We start from the raw sequence: 24403 nt of genomic DNA on the forward strand, positions 1-24403 counted from the left end.
AACGAACAGCCGCAAATGTATCAGACATCATCATTCACTGACAGAACTGCATACTCCGAAGTGAACGCAGCAGGATGTCTCCACCACGGATACATGTCTGCATGTAGTGTAGCAGGTTCAACCTCCCAGCACGTCCCGTCCCGATGTCACCCTCCCCGGAAGTGGACCATATCTCGCCACTTTTTCTTGTCCTCCAGATTCAGTGTGGGCCTGAATGCAACTATAGCCGAATGCGGCAGCTATGCATCCCTGGTTATGCCTTGACCTGCGTACCATTACCACTCCTGCGTCGTCTTACAAAGTTTTATTCGAGGATTTAGATTTTGGGCGAAGCGGGTATGACAGTATGACAGCCCTTCGCATCGACATAAGATCTTTTACTCATCTTCGATCTTCTGTTGTGGCTCCGCTTGACAGAACGCCGGCACTGCCTGACGCGCAAATAAGAAATGTAGTGACATCAAGCAACATTAAATCGCTGGCTTTTACTTCCGGTATCGGGTTTGTCAGTGGCGGAGGGACTATCCAATGCGTCCAGTCTAGAGTATACATTAGGCGACGGGCTTGGAGTTCAAGCGCCATCTCTGGGTCCAAGTGCGACGTGGTAAGCAACGATGACACGCTCTCGAACGTTTGCAACATTATCTACACATGAAGGCGACTAGAGAGACGAACAATGGCCTCATTTGTTGAACCTTATAAGGAACCATTTCGCCGCCGTAAATTTGGTTCCTAGTAGAATCTCGGTCCAAGACGTATATCCCCAGAACTGCGGGCAAAATGAAGTCCCAATCCAAATTTCTTTTCACATCCGAGTCTGTAGGTGAAGGACACCCGGATAAAATATGTGACCAAGTGGCCGATGCCATCCTCGACGAATGTCTCAAGCAGAATCCTCTGAGCAAGGTCGCTATAGAGGTCGCTGTACGGCCAGGGCTAGTGATTGTGTTTGGTGTTGTCCACTTCATTCCCCAATTGGATATCGACGCCATTGTTCGCTTCGTGCTGAAAGACATTGGGTACACTAGCCCAGACCAGGAGTTAGACTATCGGACGTGCCAAGTCATGGACTGCGTGGAGCTACACCCATCGTTGTTTAACGGCATATCCTCTGGCCTTGAAGCACCCGATGATGAACCGGCAGGCGACCAGGTAAAGCGCTCTCTGTCCATTCTTCTGACAATAATTGACCACTAACCTTTCCGTTTTCCTGTTTCAGGGGATGGCTTTTGGATACGCAACAGATGAAACCCCCCAGTTACTGTGAGTTCATCCGACCCGGAATAGAGGCCGCCGCATTCATGGCGCTAAGAAGGAAAATTCCAGGCCCTTGACCCTCCATCTAGCGCACAGGATCTCCCGTGAACTGAAAGCCGCCCACACCAATCGCATCCTCCCATGGCTTCGACCGGACACCAAGGCACAGGTTACCGTGGAGTATGTTGAGGATGAAGGTAGGATGGTTCCCACCCGAGTCCATAACGTGGTTATTACTGCGCAGCATACACCTGGTGTGCCACTCGAAAAGTTGCGGCAAGGGATACTAGACAAGGTTGTCCGCAAGTCAATTCCAGCGAAATATCTGGATGACCGGACCGCCTATCATGTATGTATCATGTCCTCGCGTCCAAGATCCATGCGGCATCCTGAAACTTATCAAAACTACGTGCCACTAGATCCAGCCAACAGGAGATGTAGGAGTGAGCCCATCAGGCAAGTTCGCCGGCGTGACCGGTCGCAAAATTGTTGTTGACACCTATGGGGGCTGGGGTGCCCACGGGGGCGGCGCTTTCTCAGGGAAAGATTTCCGCCAGGTAGGCCCCCTTCCTTCTTTCGAGCTCTAACCCGATTGATCTCACCCATTCTAATCGGCTTGAGGAGAATACAGGTTGATCGGTCCGCAGCCTATATGGCGCGGTGGATTGCCAAATCACTTGTTCACCACGGGCTCGCACACCGGTGCCTCATCCAGCTGTCTTACTCCATCGGCATCGCGGAGCCCTTGAGTATTTTTATCGATACTTTCAAAACCAGCAAATTCACCTCAGACCAATTGAAGGAGATTATCCGCAAGAATTTTGATCTCAGGCCAGCAGCTATTGCGAAAGACCTCAACTTGATTGATCCGATCTACTACCAGACTGCCAAGAACGGACATTTTACGAACGAGAAGTTCCCTTGGGAGCAACCCCTTGACTTGGTGTTGTAGTTGTAGGGCTCATTGCTCCTCGAATCAGGCACCTCTTTGGTCAACAAGCTAAAGGCTGAAATTTCCTTTCAAGTACAATGTCATACAAAAGCTTCACTGCATCAAATTGGCAGGGAACACTCCATGTTTTAATAAGATCAGTTGAATTTAAAGGATCAGTTAAAGTTACCAGAATTAAACCCCTATACAAGCAAAAGATTTACAGTATCAGCCCAGCTTAGGTATTAGCAAGATTTTTATACGTAGCCTGAAGCTTCTGGGTGTTGTTCCTCTAGGCACCCTACGTTAGTTCTTAGTTGCTCAAGATTAGTGCTGGCGTGAGAAAGGCGGGTTGCGAGCAGACTCCTCTGGGCAAAACCCGGAATACGCAGATTGCAGCCCTGGTAGCGGTCTGTCTCGTCAAGCTTCGTTTGGTTTAAGCTGGGTAGTATCATTTGGGCACCGGGTTTGACAGCCTCTGCAACATGAAAGCCAAGTCCGGACGTGGCACCAAGGGCACGGTAACAATGCCAAATACGTGCATAATGGGGCTTTTGTAGGTCTTGACCCCCTTGCTGATACCTATGTAACGTAATAGTTACTGACATGTCTGTCATGACAGACGCAAGGGGGTGGAATGCGACGTAGGGGATCTGACAGTGACCGTAAACTCGACATTTCCGGAGATGCTCGAGAATATTGGTCGCATTAGAGCAGGTACTCGGCTGGGGTGTCATGGAAATTGGCCCATTGATGACGCAAAGACTTTCGCACCAGCAATCAGTCCTAGATAGAGCGCAACACAAGGGGTAGAAACAGATCCTAACTAGTTCCGGAAGAAGAAATAAAACTAGCCTTAGTGGTGATGTTACGAAGGAAGCCGTGATCATGATGGTTTCCATATCCGTGCTCGATGGACGTAGACGTTAAAATCCCGTGCTACTCCTCAAATGTAAGGTGATTCTGCCCTGCTTAGTGACCGTCAATAAAGTATCCAACAAAACAACAATATGAAGCTATTCATCTCGTCCATTCTTAGCATTGGCTGCCTTGCCAAGATCGCCAATGCGAGTCTCGGGGCCCTGAACAACCCTGGTTTATTTCCCTTTGTTTTTAATGGAGTCGCTGTGTTCAATTATCCCAATTGGACCACCCAACAGCCCCGAGATAGCATCAAAGAAGGCGAGAACTTCTTTTGCTATGCTACTGAGACCGGCTACTTGAGTTTTGGCTGGTATGGACTCCATTCCCCCCACGGCATGCATTCTTGTACAATGAAGGAATTCCAGAAAGGATTTGGTTATTGACAGATAGATCATCAGGTGGCTAGATGCCGCTCCAGGAACCAGCTACTCACATTGCCGCCCCGATTCACCCGACTTCGTTTGGTATGAATACTCGGAAAAAATCCAGTGCAGCGAAACGGGCTGCAAGGCGCATGTCGTCAATTACTGGGCTGCCAACAATAGCCTGAAATTTGAGACGGACTACGTCTTCAGTGATGCCAACCTCGCGCTTCCAGAGTTAGGTACTCTGAGTACATTTTACCGCGATGAGGAGCAGGGGGCCTCAGCAGTAGGCACCAGACATGTCCTCTCCTCCACATCATCCACCGCATTGGACTGCTGTAAAGCATTGAAGACATTCCGCGAGATTAAGGATAAATACAAACTTAACCTAAGCTTTGATCTGAAAGATATCTGTCCGCCGCAGGAGACGGTCAAAACTTCATGGTGGCGTTGGGGTCAGCTTCCGATGGATGGGGGATGTGATAGCGAATTAAGTAATTTAAGAACTCAACTCTGAAACGGTGATTCGCAGCTTTCACCTTATCAGCCAATCCCTAGTTAGTCTTGTCTCTCATTCCTCCAAGAAGCAGTCAAGCGACTGGCCGTTTGTGCCAGCGGTATGGCCTCCTTACCTAGCCACAAAAACAGGGCTTTTCTATTGTACCAACATCAATTTTCTAGCTATTATACAAATCCTGTACCGTCCTCTGATTCCCTGTCTCATCCGGCAGGAAGCGTATTAGCAATCACCAATGATAAGGCATCAAATAATAGTACATTAGTATCTAGTATCCAGGAATCGGTTCAGTCTCTGGTGCTAGATAATGATATTACTATTATTCGGATTCCCTGTTTTGCCCATCTTATTCAACTCAATCTAAAACAGCTTCTCGGGCAAATAAAAGCAAATCCTAAAAATGAGACAACAGAAATAGAGTAGTCAGAGACCCGTTGTTCAAGTGCTGCGTGGAAAACATCAGAAAAAAAAGATTGTCAGTACACTTAACAAGGTTAGATTAATCTTTCTCTCTCTATTATACACTGTTATTCCTAACTAATTTACTAGATCCGGAATCTTGCAATCTTTACTAAACCAGTCATCAACCATACAAACATTTGAGCTTGATATGCTTCCCAATCCAATCCGGTCATGTCAGTCACAACCAAGCCAAAATTATGAGAGTACACATTATCTTGAGAGTGGTATGTAAGCCCTAAGTTACGCTTGTTTATTCTTAGCTAAATATATAAACAGGCACACTTCCAATTGCTCCACGTATTTTCTGGAGAGATAATCAGCATAGGTTTCCAGCACTTGCAAGACTTTCTCGAGATGTTCTTTCTATCCCTGCTACTGGTGCTGGGTGGTGGATGTGGCAAGTCCTCTGTCAACTTGCTGGAGTTGGGAAATCTGGATCTTTAGTTTTGGTATAGATGCCAGGCTCGGTCCTAAAGACCTCCTTTGCTTCTATTAGTATGGTGTATCGGGGTTATGTACTCAAAATTTCATATCCAACGACATTCAACGACAACACAGACGTCAACAACTACACTCAAACAACCGCCCATCGAAAACAAAGCTGACAAAACTCCACAAACCCTAACCTATCCATCCCACCCACTAGTACATCAACCCCATCAGTTCTCCTCCCACTACCATCGCCAATCACACCAGCACCCCTCGACTCCACCATAATCTTCCACCCCCTCAAAGCCACCAAACACCCCGCCGCAGCCAAATAAACAAACCCCGTAAACAACTGTGTCCCCTGATAACTGCCCGTCCCCGTAAAGATCTCCAACGCAATCGGCTCACTAAACGTACACGGCAACACAATACTCAACCACAATATATTCAACCCAGCCGGCACCTCCTTCAGCCCAACAACCTCAGCCATGAGCGGCGCAATAGTAGCCCAGAAGTTTCCCGCGATGAGTCCCTCCGCGACGGCAAAGAACCCCAGCACCCCGTAGCTCTTCGCATTGGTCCAGACAACCAGCGCCAAGACACCCGATAGGAACGTCATGGAGCTGGCCATGTTGATCCGTCCGACGCGGTCGCTGAAATAGCCGATGCAGGGGCGGCCGACGGCTTGTCCGAGATTGAATATTGCTGTTATGATGGAGGCTTGAGAGGCGTTGAGGCCGATTTCGTTGGCGTAGTTGGCGAGACTGTACATGAGGACGAAGTAGCCGAGCATTGTGAAGCTGGCGAAGCCGAGGAGGAGTTGGTATTCGCCTTTGCGGAGGAGGGTCAGGTTCATGGATGTTTGTTTGTGATGGCCTGTGGTGGTGCTGTTGCGGTCCTTGATTAGGAGTGTACAGGTTGTATTTACGATGAAGCCAATTATACCGAGAATTCGGAAGGCCCATTGTAGTCCTAGGTTGCGGATCATGGCGCCTGTTGCGAGGGAGTAGATGAGGCCGCCAAGGCCGGCGCCGGAGAGCGAGATGCCGCTGGCTAGTGATCGTTTGGTGGTGAACCATTGCGGGACGACTGCTGCCGTCGGGATGAAGAGGAAGCCTACCCCCATGCCGAAGAGGACTCCCTGTGTGAGGAAGAGGTGCCAGATTTCGGTGGCGAAGCTCGCGCAGATTAAGCTGGCGGTTTCGAGGATGACTCCGCAGAACATTATTAGTTTTATGCCCCATTCTCGGACGGATATTGTCGCGATGGGTGACACCAGTAATAGCAGGGTGATGCTTAGGGATCCCACGAAGGCGTATTCCAAGGGTGATGAGCCGGGGAAGGTATTGTGCTTCAGGTAATGGGCAAGGAATACGCCGTATGCAGAGTTGAATCCCCATGAGTGAGCGTTGATTGTGGCTGCCGCTGCTGTGCAGACCCATCCATAGCCACCATCTGGCGGATTACTCTGCACATTCTGCTGCTGAGCTTGAGGTTGGACTGGGCCTTCTGAAGGCTGATTTTGGTCATGCGGTGGTTGAATATCTTTCTCCATGTTGATGGGCGAAGGGTAATAAGAGATACTGTCTGGTTGGCATGGTATCTTATATGTATACCAGAGCTTAGTCGGCCAAGACATTATAGTCAGAATTATACATATGATGGAGAAACGACGTCTCATGCCGTGGATCCGGTTCATATCTATGCGGTGATAGGCCGGGCGGCGTTTGATCCATAGCCCTAAGGCGCTTCCGGTGATTGTCTCAAGCCGGGACTTAGAACGCCCTTCACATCGAAGAAGTCTCCATTAAGCGCAGCTCCACAGTTCCTCATGAAAATCCAGAAGTGGGTTCTGGAACGCAAAAGTAGTCCTTCTCGGAAAGCTCTCGTAGTCACCGATTCAAACGCCGGATTTCGGCCTTTGAAAATATAATCACCGATCACAGACCCTCTACACATCTGGGTCAGCTCCCCCATTCTATAGATGTTCAACCATCCTAGCCCTCCTCAAATCCCTTGGAAGATTCGATCAAACATCGTGGCGGCCATGTGATAGAAGAGACTAACGTGAGCATCCGAGACAATTCTTTGGGTCGTAATTCAAAACACGATTCTCAAAAGCAACACGTACTTCACATCTTCTCGCGAGGCACGTCTCATGTAGGATATGCATATTGGGCGTCAATATCTTCGTGATATAGCGAGAGGAAGTATCTCATTCGTATTCGGATAGATTGTTGATGCTGCGGAAGTTCACAGTAAGCATCTCATGGTTGGTCGGGGAAGACACTATATTCCCAGCTCCTAATCATGAATCTTTTAGAGTGTATTCAAGAGTTTGAACTGCACAGACCTTTCGTTCTCGGGTAATGAGGCAGGTTCGGGCTGAAGAGAAGCTCGTTCCTTGTCTGTACAATCCGTCATAAGTCCCAAGGACAGTTGTTTGCAAAATAATGATGAATAGAGTATCATGCTTCGCTTCCGTGTGGGAATTCTAAGATATGAGCAGTTTTTGAAAAAATAATAGAGTCGAGACGCGTTTTAATATGCGTTTCGGAAGGTTGGCTCATACAAAGTGGTTGTTTAGTATGATGCGTGTGGTTCGGCAAGCAATTAGTGTAGGAGCGTGGATGGTACAATGGAAAGGCAGACGATAAAACAATGATGCATTGTGTGATGGCAAAGTTGCTACGGGTTAACTGTGGAACGAAGGAAATTAGTAGCTGGGAATTGGGATGCAAGGGTTAGAGTGGGACCTTGCTCGAGTATGTGACGACGGTAGCTTTGTATCCCGAAATAGTGATGATACGAAATGTTAGAGACCAAGGATGCTATCGCATAGATATCACGTACTTCAGGCCCTTTTTATGCCCAATATGGACATTGTAACGGAACTCCCGATCCCAGGAATCCGACTGCTAAATAGAGTACAATGATATATTCCCCCTTTAACTCCAGTGAGACCTTAGAAATAAGACCAACTTGTATGACATCACAGGATATGAATTTAAAATATAACCTAGACTCTATGGCGGCCTGCTTGTTGACGAAGTACACAGTGGTGATTTCCATAAGATATTGCCAGGTTTTGAAGTAGCTTTCTGAAACGTACTTCTCATAATATAAAATAGTATCTCCTAAAAGTTGCAATCTTCTCATTTTTAACTATGAAGGAAATTCGCCAAGGAGAGAGGGAAGCCGAGTAATCCAGTTGGACGCTACATGAATTCCAATAGAGGGCAGTTAATCCTATATAACCAGCATGTCTTGTATCTACTTCATAAAAGGCTATCAGGTCAAGGAGGGAACACATATAGCCACTTCGATACCAAAACCAAAGAATCCGCCCCTGTTGTTCCCATATATAGCACTAGCAATGGCCATACCCTGAAGTGTCGGATTCCTTCCGAGTCTCAATCCCGATTGATAAGGGCTCACAGCTAAATGAGACTACAGTGCCCCAGAATCACAGGCTCAGATCAGATAACAAAATTCAAATTGACGATTAACGACGAGCCGGAAGCGAAACCCGAACGTAACAGCAAACAAGGGATTGGGCCAGGGCTTGTCTGGGCAGCATTCCTAATGCACAGCGTTTCACACTGCACATTGACCCTGTATATATGACATGACATATCGATCTGTCGGGTATAGAGGTCTTAGTATAGCTTTGTTTGGGTTGCATTGCTAATGCAAAGTATTGTCTGTAAACAAAAAATCGGCTTTTCAAACCAACTTCGTTTCGACATTTCTAGCTTGAAGGTTTCACTAACGTCATTTACATATTCGATGTGATTAGAGATCTGTATGAATTAATTCGAAAATTAATTATTACTATCGCAATTCACTTCCTCACTAAAATAACCTCGACACCCTACAGATGTTTACAGTAAAGTACAATCTGTGATTTTGCCTGACCACTTCCCCTGGCAGCATCACATGAAAGAGTCAGGATCCCTTTACAAAAACGCCACGGCGAGACATCCAGCTAGTATACTAAGCAGCAATCCATCACGAGAATTAGTAGAAGCAGCTCCAGGGAACAAACTGACAGTTGGCGAAGCGCCACCAGTCTATGAGAAGCAAGTTAGTAGGGTTATACGCACTGACCCCGACAAAAAAAAAATAGTGGAAGACGGAAAGCTTACCGAATTCTGGGAAGGTGTCGCAGAGGAAGCAACGGTAGAGGCCGCGGGTGTCGAGCTAGCCGCACCGCTAGAGCTGGGCACAGCACTAGAAGCAGCAGACGTTACACCCGTGGTTGCAGCGGTGTCAGTCGAAGTGGACGACGCGGATGAGGTGATTGGGCTTCCGGTTTCAGTAGCGCTGGCGCTAGCAGCTGCAGTAGTCGTAGTGGAGGACGCTTCGACAGGGGTGGCGTCCACACCACATCCAGTAGCGGCCTTGGAAACGGACGCGCCGTAATACTTCCAGATGTCGTACTTGAGGGCGCAGTTGAGACAGTCAGATAACTCAGTTTTGAAAGTGTCGGTATCGCAGTAGCCGTCTTTACGAGCAGCAACAATTACCCCCCCTGGTTTGATCAGTCGATTGCTATGGAACAACTTCAATATACAGGAAAGATTCGGAACTCACCGCAGTTTGCATGGCAATCGTATTCAGGCGTACCGGGTTCCTGGCGACGGTGCAATGGGACAAAGTCCGGGTAATGGAATGCACTGGCGCTAACGGCCATGCAGGCGAGAGTGACAAGAGTAGGGAGGTGCATGGTTGGTTTGGCGAATGAACGAGGGACGCACGAAAAGAGTGGCAAGTACTAACGCAATTGAAAGTCTAAGACGGGTGGTGGGCAAAAACAGTGAGGAATTGGGAAGTTTAGCACCTATTTATATAGGTTGTGTCTGCTAAGAAGATAAAGCCCCACTTCGGTGCGCTTGTTAAGTGATAGAACAGTATTGTATCCAAAGTACACAAACGAAAAAGGAAAGTAAAAAAGAAAGCAAAAGTCGTACGACCCTTCGGGGACTCAAGACCTCTCGGAACCGATTCCCAGTCCCGGAATAGTGTCTCATTGAAGCCACGGAATTTGCCGCCAGTTCAATAAGAGGGGAGTATGGAAAGGGCCCTCTGAGACCCTGCTTTGGACTAATCGGAAGTTATTCGTGGTGGAAACGATGTAACTCCAAGAGCGCTAAAAGGGCTAGTGGAACAGGGCCCCACCCACCATCTTATCTGATTGATCTTATCTGATCCAATCCGGCCCTCGCTTTGCGCCTGGCACGCTTTGTGCACAGGTTCAGCAATCTATTTTTCTTGGCATTTTGAGCAAAATCAATTTTCACGTAATGATCCCGACTGTCAGGCATCATTCCACCACGGACAGCCATGCCAGAATTTCCGGTGAATGAATTCTCGGCTGCAAAATGCCGGAGACCTGAGCGGGGCTTCCATCGAATGAACTCGTCACTTGGCGGGTGAAAACACATGGCTTTATGACACATGCATGTTGGGCCGTTTTTCGGATCTCCGAGATTTGCGAGTGGGTGGTATTGAGCAGACCGCTGCAGGGTTATAAGTAGCGCGATTCTGAACGTCCCTATTCTCCTCCTCAAGAACTTCATACACTACAAGTCATTTCCCAAGGCTTTGAAAAGCTTCAGCAGGTATCTCCACAACATGATCATGAAGAGTAGCTTTATGCCTCTTGTGGCCTTGTCATCTGCCATTAGTGCATGGGCCCATGGCGAAGAAGAAGCCAAAGAGATGGGCCCCGTGGCTTTCATGTGGCCGCCAGACCGTGTCTGGGGCGCCGCCTACGATAACACGGCTCCATGTGGTTCATCTTCTGGTGCCACGAACAGAACCGATTTCCCTATGGGTGAGTCTCATTTGAGCAGAACGTTAATAACCCTATAGCTGATGAGCGTGTGTGCTCTAAGTCAACGGCCAACTCGCACTCGTCATCCAAGATGAATCGTGGAACGTTCAGGTCGCGATCTCTCACAAAAGCAGTATGTCAAACGTCCCACATCTCGGGTATATAGCTCATCCCAACTAACTCATGTTTAGACCCTAGCAGCAATGACGACTTTGAGCCATTCATCGATGGATCTCGCATCAAGGACATCGAGCCGGGCCACGAATGCTACCCCGTCCCAAACCCCTCCGTTGATGTCGAAGAGGGAATGAACGCTACCTTCCAAATCAAGTATACCTCGGACTTCGACACTGACAAGAACGAGACTTATTATGCCTGCGCCGATATCAGATACGTCGCTGCCAGCAAGTTCACTACTCAAGTGCCTTGTTTCAACGTTACAGCGGATGAGTTCACCGCTGTCACTAGTACCACGGCTACCGCAGGCGCCACTGCCACGGCCGGATCATCTAGCTCTTCCCCCAAGGACTCGGGTACCAAGGAGTCAAGCTCAGGTCTTTCTGGCGGCGCTATCGCCGGTATCGTGGTTGGTTGTGTGGCAGCTGTGGTGATTGCCATTGCAGTTCTGTTCGGATCTAGAAGGTTCTTGCAAAAGTATCGCTCTTATCGTCAGAAGGCGTCTGTTAGAAATGTGGATTGGGCCGAGACTGCTACTGTGGATCCCAAGGTGGATAACGAGGGGCTTCGGAAGATTCGGTAGATCTAGTGTTGGCACGGGCTGTCCTTCTTGTGGGTAGGGCGTTTGATGAAGCCATGTTGGAAGGAGATTCCCTTGATGACTTCTATGAGATGTGATATGAATGGCTGAATGACACACTTGGCATGGGATATTGTTTATGTTTCTCTTGCCAAGTACTTCGAGGTACAATGGGCTGGGTTGAAAGTCCTGTGTGATAGTTTGTTGATAAGCATCAAAACAATAGCATTCTTTTCTTAATTCAATCCAACGGAATACCAACTGCGGAAGAATATCCTTGGCTCATTGCACTGAAATTATCGCAAATGGCAGTTCCATCGCATATCGATCGCTAACTGGCCGGCTTTTTATTCCACCCTCCTGTTTCAGCCCCAAGTAAATCTCAACCAAGGGTAAAGCAGAAGTGTTTATCGGTAAGATATGTGGCTGTCACGTTACCAGGGTATTCCCGCGGGTAGGTCGGAATTCACCTTTCTTCCAACCCGCAATAGCCGCTCTAGACGTCGTAACCACGAGAAAAACTCTGCTAGCTCGTCTGATCTGAACGGTATAGGCGTACAGGCGGAGGGATCATTGGAGATCATTAGAGATATATTATATGAATTTATATCCTCGGTATTGTAAGCATCGACAGTGGGTAGTGGAGTCCGCTGCATCAATGCATCATGGCTACTTAGTATAGCAAATATGGGGTACATAACGGAGGCTCAATGTTGTCTCTTCTGGGGAGTTTACGTAGACCCTTGACTTGCAATGACGTGTTACGCATATATAGCGTATTTCTGATCAAAGAGGGATTTAATTGACTCTTATTACTAGGAGTAGATAACCGTTCGGGAGATGGTTCTGGCTAAACTGCAGTCTGGCAATTAGGATTAGAACTAAAGATTAGAATAAGAGTAGCGATCACTGGATTAGCCGCATGACTTTAGGAGGATTGGGGCAAACCCCGCTTATATGCGAGTCGAGGTTAATTCTGGTCAATCTTACCAGTATTGGGACTGACAGCTTTTTCTGCCCCTTAGTACTATGCACTATTCGTGATCCTTGTCTTTTGCCTCACTATCCTTTCTTCCCTGCATTTCTTCTCCCCCCTTATCAACCACACCATTGTGTTTGTCCTCCATAATGCCAAAATCACGCCAGGCCAGCGATAACGCTTCGAGACTCGATGGGCATGACAGAGTTAATCGGTCGAAACGTGGTTTAACATGCGCCAACTGCCGGGTGAGAAAGGTTGGTTCGATCCGTTATCAGTAGGTATATTCACATCATCTATTGCTCACCTCAATCAGACAAGATGCGATGGCACACAGCCAGGATGCAAGACCTGCGAGGTCTACGGCGTGGAGTGTCGCTATGAAAAGGCCCCACCCATGTCGCAGATCCTTGCCATGGCCAAGAGATTACAAGAGACTGAGCAAACGATCACCGAGCTGCGTATCGCGTTGCACGAGGCGAGAGAAGCGAACGCGGCTCAGCATACACTTTCAATAGAGCGTCAGATTCCCAATACACCCTCGGCCGATACCAGTTTCGATAGCGCTTCGTACATCGAGGCGAGCTCGTCTACACAGGTGGCTCCTGAATCCGAGACGGCGCCGGAGCAGATACTGCTTTCGGATCTCAGTCTTGATGAAAATGGCAAGGTATGTAACACACCAACGCAAAAAGCCCCATGTATGTCCATTGACCCCGTGGCAATCTGGATAGCTTTGCTACTATGGTCCTACATCCGCCGTCCACGCACCACCACCGGCAGAATCAACAAACGTAAATGACTCATACTCGTCCATGTCCGACGCCCGGTCACTGCTCACTTCAGCTGCTCTGGAGTCGAGAACCTGGGAAGAATTCGCCTTAGGAAATGCGGCGATTCAAACCGACATCCCTCGGCAGATGATATCGAAACTCCTTCAAATTCATTGGACGTGGATTGCACCGATGTTCAACTGGGTCTATCGCCCAGCGTTCATGCGTGAGCGACGACATCACCCTTGTACATGAACCGAGTCTAACTTTACCGCAGGAGATATGGCTATCAATGGGCCATGTTATTCTCCCTTCTTAGTCGTCGTCATGTGTGCTCACGCGGCACATTTTGACGATCACCAAATAAGCGAACTTTTGATCTCAAGAGCTCGCCTCCTCCTAGGCACTGAAATACTTAATCCCAGCAGCATTCCAACGGCTCAGGGTCTCCTTCAGCTCAGCGCTCGCGAGCTCGCTTGGGGTTCAATATCCCAAGCATGGCTGTACAGCGGCATGGCTTTTCGCATGGTTAGCGACTTGGGGCTCCACCACAGCACAACTAAGATCGCAACGCTTGGACACTTAACTGCGGAGGACTTGGAAATCCGCAGACGCCTTTTTTGGAGCTGCTACTTCTGGGATAAGGCCATAAGCTTATTCCTTGGACGTATGCCCATTCTTCAAGAGTTACCATTTGATCGGTGTCCGGAGCTTTGTCAGTATTGGACTTGACATCTCGCAAGCATCACACGCTAACCGTCTTCAGTGGATGATTCGGCGGAGAACGACCTATGGGCTCCATACTATGGTGACCAACTCAGTCCCGATAAGGCTCCCCCAGGGGAATATCCGCCGATGAAGTCCCACTTGGTTTCAAGCTTCCAAAACGTATGCAAACTTGCTATTATTTTGAATGATATCATCCTTCAACTGTACTCCCGTCGTGGAAACATCTACATGGATGAAGCGTTAAACAGAATTCAAGCTAGACTTGACCACTGGAGAGAACAGTCGCCTGTGCATTTAAGATGTGATCCGGACAACTTGCCCGAAATCTGTCCCCCGCCCCATATTATCGCGCAAAAGTAAGCCTACATTAAGTGCCTTCCTTGCAATGTCGCTAATAGATTTACAGTTTGTTGTATTATACCACCATTATTCTGCTACACCGACCTTTCTACTACATCCCGGCGCGTCACGCTGCTTGCCGCGCAGCTTCAGATAGTATCGAGAAACTTTTGCTTCTCTTTGAGAGGAGCTTTGGATTCACCAGGATTACCTACCTTATGTCTTACTGCATCTACACCGGTGCATCCGTCTTGATGCAAGACGTGAAAAAGGGAGACATTGACGCTCAAGTCAAGATACAGACATTTCTCCAGGCTCTAAAACAGGGAACTACAGCATGTCCAGTGGTACAGCGGAGCCTGCATATCATCACTAACAGCCTCAGAGCTGATGCAACAAATGCGCCCGACACTAGACCAGCGTGTGCCACAGCCGGACCAACTCCGTTAGCTAGAAATTATCTGCCGGCTTTTCCGTACCCAGACCTCGGTATGGGTTACAGCGCTAATGTGAACCATGGAAGCACGGATCTTGATGGTTTCACTTTACTGGACTGCTATCCTGAAACTCAATATGGGATTATGGACTCCGGAGGAGAATGCTTCTTCCCCACAGCATAACAGTACTCATTACAGGCGTGGATAATGAGTTTCATTGCTTCCATTATGCCTCTCTATGATATCTTTCAGGGTCTTCTCATCCGCCGTTGTCCCATTGCCACAGCTCTTTTGAGTTCTCTACCCAGATCTTGTGGGCCAGTTGTTGTCCAGTGCCGCCTTCAACATCTCGGTACCACTTTCAACATCTAGATATGAATGCTGTATCATCAACCTTCCGATATTATCGCACCTTGTTGCAATCTCCTCCCGGGTTGGCCTCCACGCCCCCGCTGTGCGGCCAGTCACTCCCCCAGACTGCTCGATCTGGTGCCGTTGGCAATATGTCGGTCACGTTCTCATTAAGATCAGGAAGATCAGGAAAACGATACGTGCCGCTCAATTCAGCCCACACGTGCCCTATACGAAGCAGATCCATAAATTCGGCATACCCCGGTTGCAGGCTACCTGGCCCACGAGCCTGGTCTGGCGCCCCAATGTGGTAGACGACAACTAGAAGGCTGATCTGCGGCACTAGGGGCGCAAACTCGACGATCTACTCCAAAGCGATGTACACCTGAATGACCCATCCAAAGGGCCGCACATGGTTGGCTGCTGCTATCACTACATCCTGGTTCAGCGTATCACCCTGGGGGTGCATATAAGGCGGATACCGCGTACACCAGCGTTGTGTAGATGTTGCAGCTCCTCATCCGATACGGTGCTCGGATCGATACAAGCTACTACGCGGCCTTTACCAAGGCGTGAGAGTGCATCCAGAATGGAACTGTAGTCTGTATGATAGATGGAGAATGCGATCAGACATGCATGCTCAATACTCAAACTGCGGCGAAAAGCCTGCAGGCTAGACAACGAGGTATCAAGGTGGACTAGATTTCATTGATCGAGATCGAACTCGGGCTGTCCAAGTGAATGCGCCCTCTTTATCAGCACTTAGGATTTCGAAACCGGTCACTGCCATGTGTCTCGTATTACTTCGTGATCTCCTTATAACCAGGTTCGATAAGGTCCCTTCTGTCTAGATGCTGATTCCGGAAAGTCGCCCGGAATTCGCCGGGAGATTGACCGCAGCCGTGAAGTTGCAACAGCGAAGCTTTGTGTCCTCCGGAGAAAGCCCTAACTCCCCGCAAGCTCATGTATTGTTCAGCCTTGACTGTCTCTCCAGAGACAGTCATTCTTGGCTCGTCTGGGGGATTACGGGGGGAAGATCTGCAGGACGAAGGGGGTCTAGAATAGACAACGAGTCTGTTACTCAGCCTAGAGCATGGAAGTACATATGATCTACTTCTATAAAGATATCTCGCCAAATATCATTCCAAGTCCTCTATTAACAAAACGACAGTTAAACAAACCATGTATGAGGGTCATTATGTATGTTTGTATTATTACTTATTCACTTGCTATCGTATGTGTAGGTACTCTAGGAGTATAGGTTTCCATAACTACAAATTGGGCTATTGACATATTTAAGTAAGTTAGGGGTCAGTGCAAGGGAAGAATGGTTCAATGTACATACTGTAAGGTACATACTGTAATGTCCACATATTTGAATATTTCTATCTAATATTTTGATGTAAAATAGACTCGAGCTTATCGATAAGGTTGCGGTCAGAGCGCCCGCATCACACGGGCAACGAATCACAGCCCAGAGAACTGCAGAAGAACCAATCAGCAAAGAATGGGGATAAAGATAAGGTTGTGAGACCCTGAAAGAACACACAAAGTCAAACTGTATGTACAAATACCGATACTTAGATAATAGTTTTGTGAAACCAATTTCACTGTGGAGCTCCCGGACAATCCCAATGTTTGGTACAGAATAAATAGAAAACTTGGGATACTAGCGCTGGTGCCTGGACTGTGGCTGTGATCCCGCATTCGAGCCGCGCCGATGGACTGAAACAAACTCAACTTCCCCTGCCTGATCACACACTATCCTTCTCGCCTTGCCCACTCACATTAATCCTCTCTGTTATTCCTTACCTCCCGTCCAATGTCTGACGGCTTTGGTGAGCATGGGAGCACATGATAAGTACGTTATTGCTTGGCCGCACTTACGATCTGTCCTTTGTCCAGCCGCTTACTCGTGTGCTCTTCAACAGATTTATTGGCCTCGCACTGGCTGTGCTGGCTTCGGTAGCTATTGGTATGTGCTTATTATATTTTTCTTTTTCGTCCTTCTCTTGTTATAAGGGGAAAAAATCACTGGCCCCATGGTACACCCTTAAATACATTACTGACGGTCGCAACGAACAGGTTCGAGCTATGTCATCACCAAGAAGGTACGCCGCTGATCGCATCTCGGAGGAACCGGATACCTGACACGGTCAACTAGGGTCTTGTACAAGCGGCGGAGAAATATGGCTTCAGTGGAGAAGGATTTGAATACCTGCGAAGCCCATTATGGTGGTGTGGGATGATCATACGTATGGCTATTCGTCGAGCTATCATCGCCAGAGTCTGACGGTTACAGTGATTTCGGGAGAACTTATGAATACCGCCGCTTACGCTTTTGCTCCGGCTGTGCTGGTCACTCCGCTCGGGGCGCTCAGCGTACTCATCAGGTGAGTCATGTTGTTCTGAACCGGATGTCCTACGCTAATTATTCCTAGCGCCTTGATGGGCGCATACTTTCTCAACGAGGATATACAAGTCCTTGGTAAACTCGGAGCCGCAATCTGTCTCCTGGGATCTATATTATTAGTGCTCCATGCGCCGGGCGACAGGGACATTCAGACCATTGAGGAAATCCTGCACCTAGCGATTCAACCGGGTTGGTTTCTCCGCACTTACTTTTAAGCATTGGCAGACATACTAATACCGTTTTTCAAGGCTTCCTCATCTATTGTACCCTTGTCACCGTGTTTGCCAGTTACATGATCTACAAAGTCGCCCCAAGACTAGGCCGCACGAACCCGCTAGTCTATCTATCGATTTGCTCCACCGTGGGCTCTATATCCGTCATGTCTGTGAAAGCATTCGGAATTGCCATCAAGCTCACCTTCGCCGGAGATAACCAGTTCACGCACGCCTCCACTTACGTCTTCTCCCTGGTCCTGGTAGTCACCACCCTAACCCAGATGAACTACCTGAACAAAGCAATGGGTGAATTCCCTGCGTCGCTGTAAGTCTCTAGTATCCCCACCATTAACAAGAAAGACACTCACAGTCACCCAGAGTAAACGCAATGTACTACGTCGGTTTCACAACCTGCACCCTAACCGCCTCTATCATCTTCTACCAAGGCCTGAACACCAGCGACTGGACCAGTATTACCTCCATGATGTGCGGCTTCTTACTCAACTTCATCGGAATCTCCCTATTGACTCTGTCCAAAACCGGACAAGAGGCCCGTCCGGAGTCGGTACGAGCCCTTAGTATGAGATCGTTTGATATGTCCCGTGGGCGATACGATCATGTGCGAACGAGCAGCGTCGATCTTCCCAGTGCCTTGGAGAGAAGGTCGTCTGGTCTAGACGCCGCGGAGCGACAATAGGTCCAGATTTTCTGTCATGAGGCTATTCTTTCTGTTGCCCTTTTCCATTTGTTCGTTTTCTTTATACTCCTGGGTCGATTTTGAGACATTCAGCGTTAAATCGACCACCACGCTAAATTCTGCTTGAAGGTCGGAGTAACTTCGGGCTTTTTACTAAAAATTGATGGGCCACTGGAGGGCCCGTCGAGCGTGTTTGAATATACCCTAGATAAAAATCTAAATGTCCTAGTAGATGGGACATGATATGTATGTATGAAATAAGAGAAACTATAAAATGATACTGGACTAGGAAGCACGAGAGTTTCACAGCAGCATACCACCTATGATTAGCTTGCTACTCTTCTGTAGTGATCTCCGGCGATGGGAAATTTCATAGCTCCCTAGTTTGCAAGGTTCCTGGTGGAGTTTTGTATTCGTTGTATACTAGCTTGTCTATGTATAGATTCCTAGTTTTCCATGGTTCTATTTCAAGTATATCTAGTTAGTCCCCTTTGCCCAGGACTATCCGAGATATATATCCACCATGCTGGAACCAAAGCGATTCAACTCCAAACCCCGGTTTTATAAAAAGACAATAACTAGAAATCTACGAGCTTCTTCAAAGAAAAGCAAGTATCATGAGTCTTCGCATAGCAACTATACAACCCTACTACGACTTTATCTTCAATGCTAAACGGCATATGACCTATGCTTCTTGTGGTTTGCTGGCTGTTTAATTTGGCTTATTTATGAAAATAGGGAGCTCTTCTCCAACAGCATCCGATATGGTGTAATGGTTAACATCGCCGTCTCTCACACGGCAGCTCGGGGTTCGATTCCCCGTATCGGAATTACTTTTTGATCTCTTTCTGCTCTACTTACTGCATTTTATTACTTGATTGTCATTCCGTCTTTTTTTTATCTTGTACTTCTTATCTTTCTTTTTGGGTGCCTGGTGGGTGGGTCGATGTGTACTATTGCCCTTCTATCATATATAGATATAGCCATAGATATCAAGACCAGATTCATTCCAAACCAAACGCCTGAACTAACAAAACAAAACCCATAATCACAAACCACGTCAAGATAGAAAGAGCAAAATGATATGATAACACAGCGCAGAAAGGATGTATACATTCCCCTCACCATTAACCCATCTATCATCCCCGATGCAGACATCCCCAAACCTAAGCAGAAGAATTCGCCCTCTTCATCCCCTCCTTCACCTCTTCCATCAACGAAAGCAACTCCTTCGCCCCCTCCCCATTCCTCGGCTCGAACTCCAACCCCTTATCAATAGCAACCTGCGCCTCATCCCACCGTCCCATCTCAGCCAAACACTTCCCAGCCCTCCACCAAGCCTTCACATTCCCCACCGGCTTACTCTCAACACTACATTTCGCATCCACCAATCCCTCCGGCCACGCCTGCTGCGCCATATACGCTTGCGCCCGGTTCGCAAATAACCCCGCCAGTTCCTCCCTGGCCAGACTCATAGGTTCCCACCCGGGCCGTGCGATTCCCATCTCAATGGCGTATGTGTACAGTCGGACTGCCTCGGCGTGGTTGTTCTTGCGGTAGGCGGTGTTTGCGCTGTCGCGGAGCTTGGTGATTTGGGCGCTGCGCTTGGGGTTGATGGGGAGCGGGGGCGGGGGGATGTTGGGCGGGTCGAGGGAGATGAGGCCGCGGTGGAGGGCGTTTAGTTCGGTTAGTTCGGTGGTTACTGTGCTTGCTGAGGCTGGGGTTGTGGTTTGAGAGGAGAGGTTGATGGCTTTCGAGGTTGGGTCGAGGACCAGAGGGTATTGGTTGTATATGTCGATGCTGTCGGCCATTTTGGGGTTTTTGAGGGTGTTGGGATTGTGGGTAATTTGTTCTCTTTTTGAGGGTTGAGATGGGTGTTTTTTGGACGGTGGTTAACTTCGGTGGTTGTTGGTCTGGTTGATGGGTTAGTTGTGGTGGTGAATGTAGGGGTTGGGGCGCTTACCTGGGGGTTTGTCTTGAGTAGGCTAGATTAGAAGGTAAAATGACCGTATCAAAGGACCTATACAGTCTAGAGGTCGGGCTGTATGGATTGTTAAAATAATATGGTAGAGGACATGAGACCGCAAGCTGTCCAGAACTGTAGCGTTGATACACAAGGCGGTGAAGAACTGCCGGCATTTTGCCATCTGTCCACAGAGTTGTCGATGCTTATTGGTTGTTACTGCCAGGCACTGTGTAGCGTTAGGGTGAAACACATAGTCTAGTTCATAATAAGTGATATAGTACTAGCTAAATTATAAATCAAACAGGCTGTCCCCAAGGCTCGAAACTTCAACAAAGCAGAATGTCGTCAAAATCATCAGTGAATATGCGACCTGCCCGGGTCTCAATTCTAATCAATCACAGCATACAATCATCGCCCGGACACGGAAAAAATCATATGCAGAATATCTGTATCAAAACACTTCCAGAATAAAACACAATACAGCACGGGTATGCGCCGCAACACCGCTCCATGGTTATTTGAGGTACAAAGTCGAGAATTTTTGAGAGGGGAGTAGATTACCGCCCGTAGCCGCTCACACTGGAGCCCATGCCCCATTCCGATGGCGGTGCGTATTCCGAGTTCGGTGCGTAGTGTTGCCCATGCGCACCCCCGTAGCTGGTGGCGGTGTTGACCGTGTTGTAGTCATGAAGGACGCTTCCTCCGGCATTGGAAGCGGTGGGGTCGTAGGCGCCGTGCATCGCGGTGCGCCCACTCGGGTTTCCAAACTCATCTACCTCGCTCTGGTGTAGGAGAGCATAGTCCTCATCGCGGTCGGAACGGACGGAAGAGCCCATTCCACCAGCTCGGCCGGACCGGAAATCATCCTCTTCCTCGAAATCATGGGCGGGGTTCGACGAGAAGGCGGCCTGGCTCTGCGCAGCGAAAGTAGGATCGGAGACCGCATCTGGCAGGGTTCCGGTCCGGCGGAAGTGCATCACGTTACGGAAGGACATAAATGCGGTCACAATGAATAGCAAACTGTAGACATCTTAAGTTAGCAATCCGCCAGCATGTTTACCTCAGCATCTGATACGTACAAGATGACCACCCCCATGATGCAAGTAGCCGTGCTAATTTTGCACTTGCTGGCACTACCGTACTTCCAGTTGTCGCATCCAGTTTTCTTGTCACTGTCCTTGTCCTTGTCCTCTTGGTTGCTGTCCTTGCCCTCGGATTTTCCCTGCGCGACATAGCTAGCAACGCAGACCCACGCAGTAAACCATAGCAGGGCATACAGGCAGTCGACTGTCGCAAAGGCATAGACATTTCCGAAACGGCGTGCGCGCGGCCACATAGGCACTGCGACGAGATAGATAAGACCGGGGATGCTGAACCAACACTACAAAAAATGCCGTTAGCATGGTGTGTCGTCAGGGTGCGCTGAACAAAGTTGATAAGCTTACCAAAGCCCAGTACCAGGCTGATCGACCATCAATACCATCACCTTTGGTGAACACGGCAATGGTACAAGCCCATGCTAAGAAGATAATAAACCCCTGAACTCCATGGATGATGTTTTTCGTCCGCCCAGGATTAATCGAGGGTCGTGCTAATTTCATGATTGCGGAATGTGAGGGGATACGAAGGGTGGTGCCTGACAAAGAAGAGGGCTTCCTTCAAGAGGAAACAGGTTGAGGGATCGCTGATGGAAATGAGGCCTGAGGAGATTCTTGGTAACTGACAGTAGACCGTAAATATGCAAGTTGGAATATAGTGGTTGGATTAAAAAAGGAAAAACGAAAAACGGGACCCGATCGTGAACAGCGTCAGAAAGTGGTGGAATGCAATTGTTTATGCGAAGGCTGTAAAAACGGACGACGAGGGCAATCAACGGGGCAACCCGATCGATGCCGCGCGGACACTAAAATTCACGGATGGAGACTCGGAGGCTTTGCCAACACAGCCGACGTGGGAAAGTGGCTTGCAATTGTCCCAACTACTGAATGAACAAAAAGGTCATATCTAAACCACAGCTTGACATTGAGCGACCAGAGACAGAAGAATGAACAAGATGTAGCTCAATGCAAGGAACATCATCAATTTGGAAATATTGAGGAAGGTCATGCCTTTACCGTACATACAGACGCGGGTGTATGGTTACCCGACCTTACCCTTTCCAGTCTAGTGGCCCTAATGGCCACAGAAATAGAAGCAGACGTGCATTAAATGCATCCAGTAATTATGAACGCTATTGAACCCAATCACTGGTCATTTTATTGTCAATAATCCAGACTCGGCTGTGGGCCTCAATCGGAAAACACGTCATTGACCTATATTCGTCCTTATTTGGGCACCATTGAGGCACTGATGCTTTTTAATCACTATCCATTTGTCTAAAGGCAACCACTATGAAAGCCAGAGGATTAGCAGAGGCTGAATTTGCAAGGCAGCACCAACTGAGCTCCGTGGATGGTCCTTGGCGTCAGTATTCCAAGCATCATTGTCGTGTAGTGGCAGTGCACAGCAATGCCATCACGGCCACGGGAAATATCCACCGCGTAGAAGGCAGCAATATAGGTCTACCATGTAGAAATGCTCGACATGTAATATGATTTGGGTTCACCAAGGCATATACATCGTCACCAATACGGACACAGTGTGAATATGATATACGGAGTAACTCCAGGTGATTGAGAAAAAAAGCAACCATAACCTCGCGAAGTCAACCAATATAGAAATCTTCATCACCATACTACTTATACCAATGAAATATCTTAAATTTAATCCCCGGCCTCTACTGCGTTGTATCAACCCCGAAGACTAATTGAAATCAAATCTTATGATTATTGTCAATCGACTAGCTAAAGCCAGGTGTAAGTTGTTCAATAGAAGGAAGGCCGTGTATGAAACGAGGCTGGCTAGCGTCAGGATCGACGCCAGTCTTATGCAAGACGCTTTGATCTATCATCCGGGTGCCAGCGCTGAGCTGAAATCTCTTCCCCTCACTCTTGTTCGTGTAAACCATCAGCACAACTCTTGTCTACTAAGCATCACACTTAAAATGCTGGGTAAACTGCGCAAGAAACTTCGCTATTTCCGCAAAAGAGAAAGAAGCGATGATACCAGAGAAAACTTCCATCCTGCCAATTTGTCTCAAAAGGGTAAGGATAGGGTTGTGTCCGAAAGTGGTAAATCTCGGATTGAGGCCGCCAGAAATGCGAGTGTCGACCAACCTGTCAACGACACGAACCATCTAAATGAGACACCAACTGAAAAAAAACTCGAAAACTCGAAACCCCGATCAACAAGACGATGTCAAGTGCCTGGAAGAGGCTAAGCATGATGGGGTCGACGCCGACGTGTCTCCCATTAGCAAACAGCATACAAAGGGAACCAGTCTAAAAGAAGACAGGGAATTTGGTGACCCAGAGACTGGACCGAAAGCTCTGCATGAACTGAAGAATGATCACAAACAAGACGAAGCCGAGACCCCTGAATACCCTGTGTCTAAGAAGACGCCTGCAGATGAGAAAGTGGTCGAGAGAAGCGAAAAACCCGGTAATGTAGACCTTTGGCAGAGAGCCTTTGACGAACTGAATGAGGATTTAAAGGGACAGCTGCGTGAAGACGAAGCTATATCTCCGGAAAATGCCATCAAAGAGGTCATCGATAGAACGAAAGAGAGCTTTAAAGCATATCAAAATGGAGGACTGAAGTTCAAGAAGTATGATGGAAAAGAAGTCAATGTTCGCGATGTGGCCAAAAAGATTCTCAACTCGGCTATTCACTGTTCAGATATTATTAAAGGGATAGCAGCTTTTGATCCTAGTAACCATGGTAAGTAGCCTTAAGCCTACCTTAAATGGGTGTCATATTGATTAGTATCTAGCTTCAAGCGCGTGGGGAATCGTCACGCTTGGACTTACGGTAAGAAGAGTTATTTTGATATACTATAACATTTAAGCTTACCTTGAATTAGATGGCCAAAAATTCTGTGGATCAAAAAGAAGCTGCTTTCAAATCATCTGAATTCCTTTCTGA

General features: G+C 48.0%; 10 protein-coding genes and 1 non-coding gene across 11 annotated transcripts; 7 read left to right on the forward strand and 4 right to left on the reverse strand.

The window, feature by feature from the left end:
* Positions 1–780: 780 nt before the first annotated feature.
* On the forward strand, positions 781–2209 carry AO090701000299 (methionine adenosyltransferase; the record flags this gene model as incomplete). The annotated part of the gene is made up of 5 exons (XM_001823110.3): positions 781–1152; positions 1220–1263; positions 1327–1606; positions 1677–1814; positions 1889–2209. The coding sequence occupies 5 exons, from the start codon at positions 781–783 to the stop codon at positions 2207–2209; spliced, it is 1155 nt and encodes a 384-aa protein (XP_001823162.1).
* A 989-nt stretch (positions 2210–3198) lies between these two features.
* AO090701000298 (uncharacterized protein) lies at positions 3199–3971 on the forward strand (the record flags this gene model as incomplete). The annotated part of the gene is made up of 4 exons (XM_023237382.1): positions 3199–3422; positions 3538–3576; positions 3688–3763; positions 3885–3971. The coding sequence occupies 4 exons, from the start codon at positions 3199–3201 to the stop codon at positions 3969–3971; spliced, it is 426 nt and encodes a 141-aa protein (XP_023092075.1).
* A 1059-nt stretch (positions 3972–5030) lies between these two features.
* Positions 5031–6440, reverse strand: AO090701000296 (MCT family MFS transporter; the record flags this gene model as incomplete). The annotated part of the gene is made up of 1 exon (XM_001823108.1): positions 5031–6440. The coding sequence occupies one exon, from the start codon at positions 6438–6440 to the stop codon at positions 5031–5033; it is 1410 nt and encodes a 469-aa protein (XP_001823160.1).
* Positions 6441–8663: 2223 nt separating this feature from the next.
* On the reverse strand, positions 8664–9614 carry AO090701000295 (uncharacterized protein; the record flags this gene model as incomplete). The annotated part of the gene is made up of 5 exons (XM_023237384.1): positions 8664–8688; positions 8764–8873; positions 8938–8958; positions 9034–9419; positions 9482–9614. The coding sequence occupies 5 exons, from the start codon at positions 9612–9614 to the stop codon at positions 8664–8666; spliced, it is 675 nt and encodes a 224-aa protein (XP_023092074.1).
* A 908-nt stretch (positions 9615–10522) lies between these two features.
* Positions 10523–10890, forward strand: AO090701000294 (copper acquisition factor BIM1-like domain-containing protein; the record flags this gene model as incomplete). Its single annotated transcript, XM_023237385.1, has 2 exons — positions 10523–10724; positions 10763–10890. 2 exons carry the CDS (start codon positions 10523–10525, stop codon positions 10888–10890), a joined length of 330 nt encoding a protein of 109 aa, XP_023092073.1.
* A 141-nt stretch (positions 10891–11031) lies between these two features.
* Positions 11032–14322, forward strand: AO090701000293 (uncharacterized protein; the record flags this gene model as incomplete). Its single annotated transcript, XM_023237386.1, has 8 exons — positions 11032–11310; positions 11923–12101; positions 12475–12595; positions 12777–13254; positions 13346–13459; positions 13553–13761; positions 13879–13900; positions 14000–14322. The coding sequence occupies 8 exons, from the start codon at positions 11032–11034 to the stop codon at positions 14320–14322; spliced, it is 1725 nt and encodes a 574-aa protein (XP_023092072.1).
* A 2999-nt stretch (positions 14323–17321) lies between these two features.
* AO090701000292 (uncharacterized protein) lies at positions 17322–18414 on the forward strand (the record flags this gene model as incomplete). The annotated part of the gene is made up of 4 exons (XM_023237387.1): positions 17322–17482; positions 17531–17691; positions 17751–18042; positions 18096–18414. The coding sequence occupies 4 exons, from the start codon at positions 17322–17324 to the stop codon at positions 18412–18414; spliced, it is 933 nt and encodes a 310-aa protein (XP_023092071.1).
* A 758-nt stretch (positions 18415–19172) lies between these two features.
* Positions 19173–19244, forward strand: AO090701t00004. The gene has a single exon. It is a non-coding gene; the product is annotated as a tRNA-Glu (tRNA).
* Positions 19245–19580: 336 nt separating this feature from the next.
* AO090701000291 (uncharacterized protein) lies at positions 19581–20225 on the reverse strand (the record flags this gene model as incomplete). The annotated part of the gene is made up of 1 exon (XM_001823103.1): positions 19581–20225. One exon carries the CDS (start codon positions 20223–20225, stop codon positions 19581–19583), a length of 645 nt encoding a protein of 214 aa, XP_001823155.1.
* Positions 20226–20937: 712 nt separating this feature from the next.
* Positions 20938–21981, reverse strand: AO090701000290 (uncharacterized protein; the record flags this gene model as incomplete). Its single annotated transcript, XM_001823102.3, has 3 exons — positions 20938–21400; positions 21460–21761; positions 21826–21981. 3 exons carry the CDS (start codon positions 21979–21981, stop codon positions 20938–20940), a joined length of 921 nt encoding a protein of 306 aa, XP_001823154.1.
* A 1638-nt stretch (positions 21982–23619) lies between these two features.
* AO090701000289 (uncharacterized protein) lies at positions 23620–24325 on the forward strand (the record flags this gene model as incomplete). The annotated part of the gene is made up of 2 exons (XM_023237388.1): positions 23620–24199; positions 24252–24325. The coding sequence occupies 2 exons, from the start codon at positions 23620–23622 to the stop codon at positions 24323–24325; spliced, it is 654 nt and encodes a 217-aa protein (XP_023092070.1).
* Positions 24326–24403: the final 78 nt, after the last annotated feature.

This window comes from Aspergillus oryzae, chromosome 5, assembly GCF_000184455.2.
Source record: "Aspergillus oryzae RIB40 DNA, chromosome 5".
Taxonomy (NCBI): Eukaryota; Fungi; Ascomycota; class Eurotiomycetes; order Eurotiales; family Aspergillaceae; genus Aspergillus; species Aspergillus oryzae.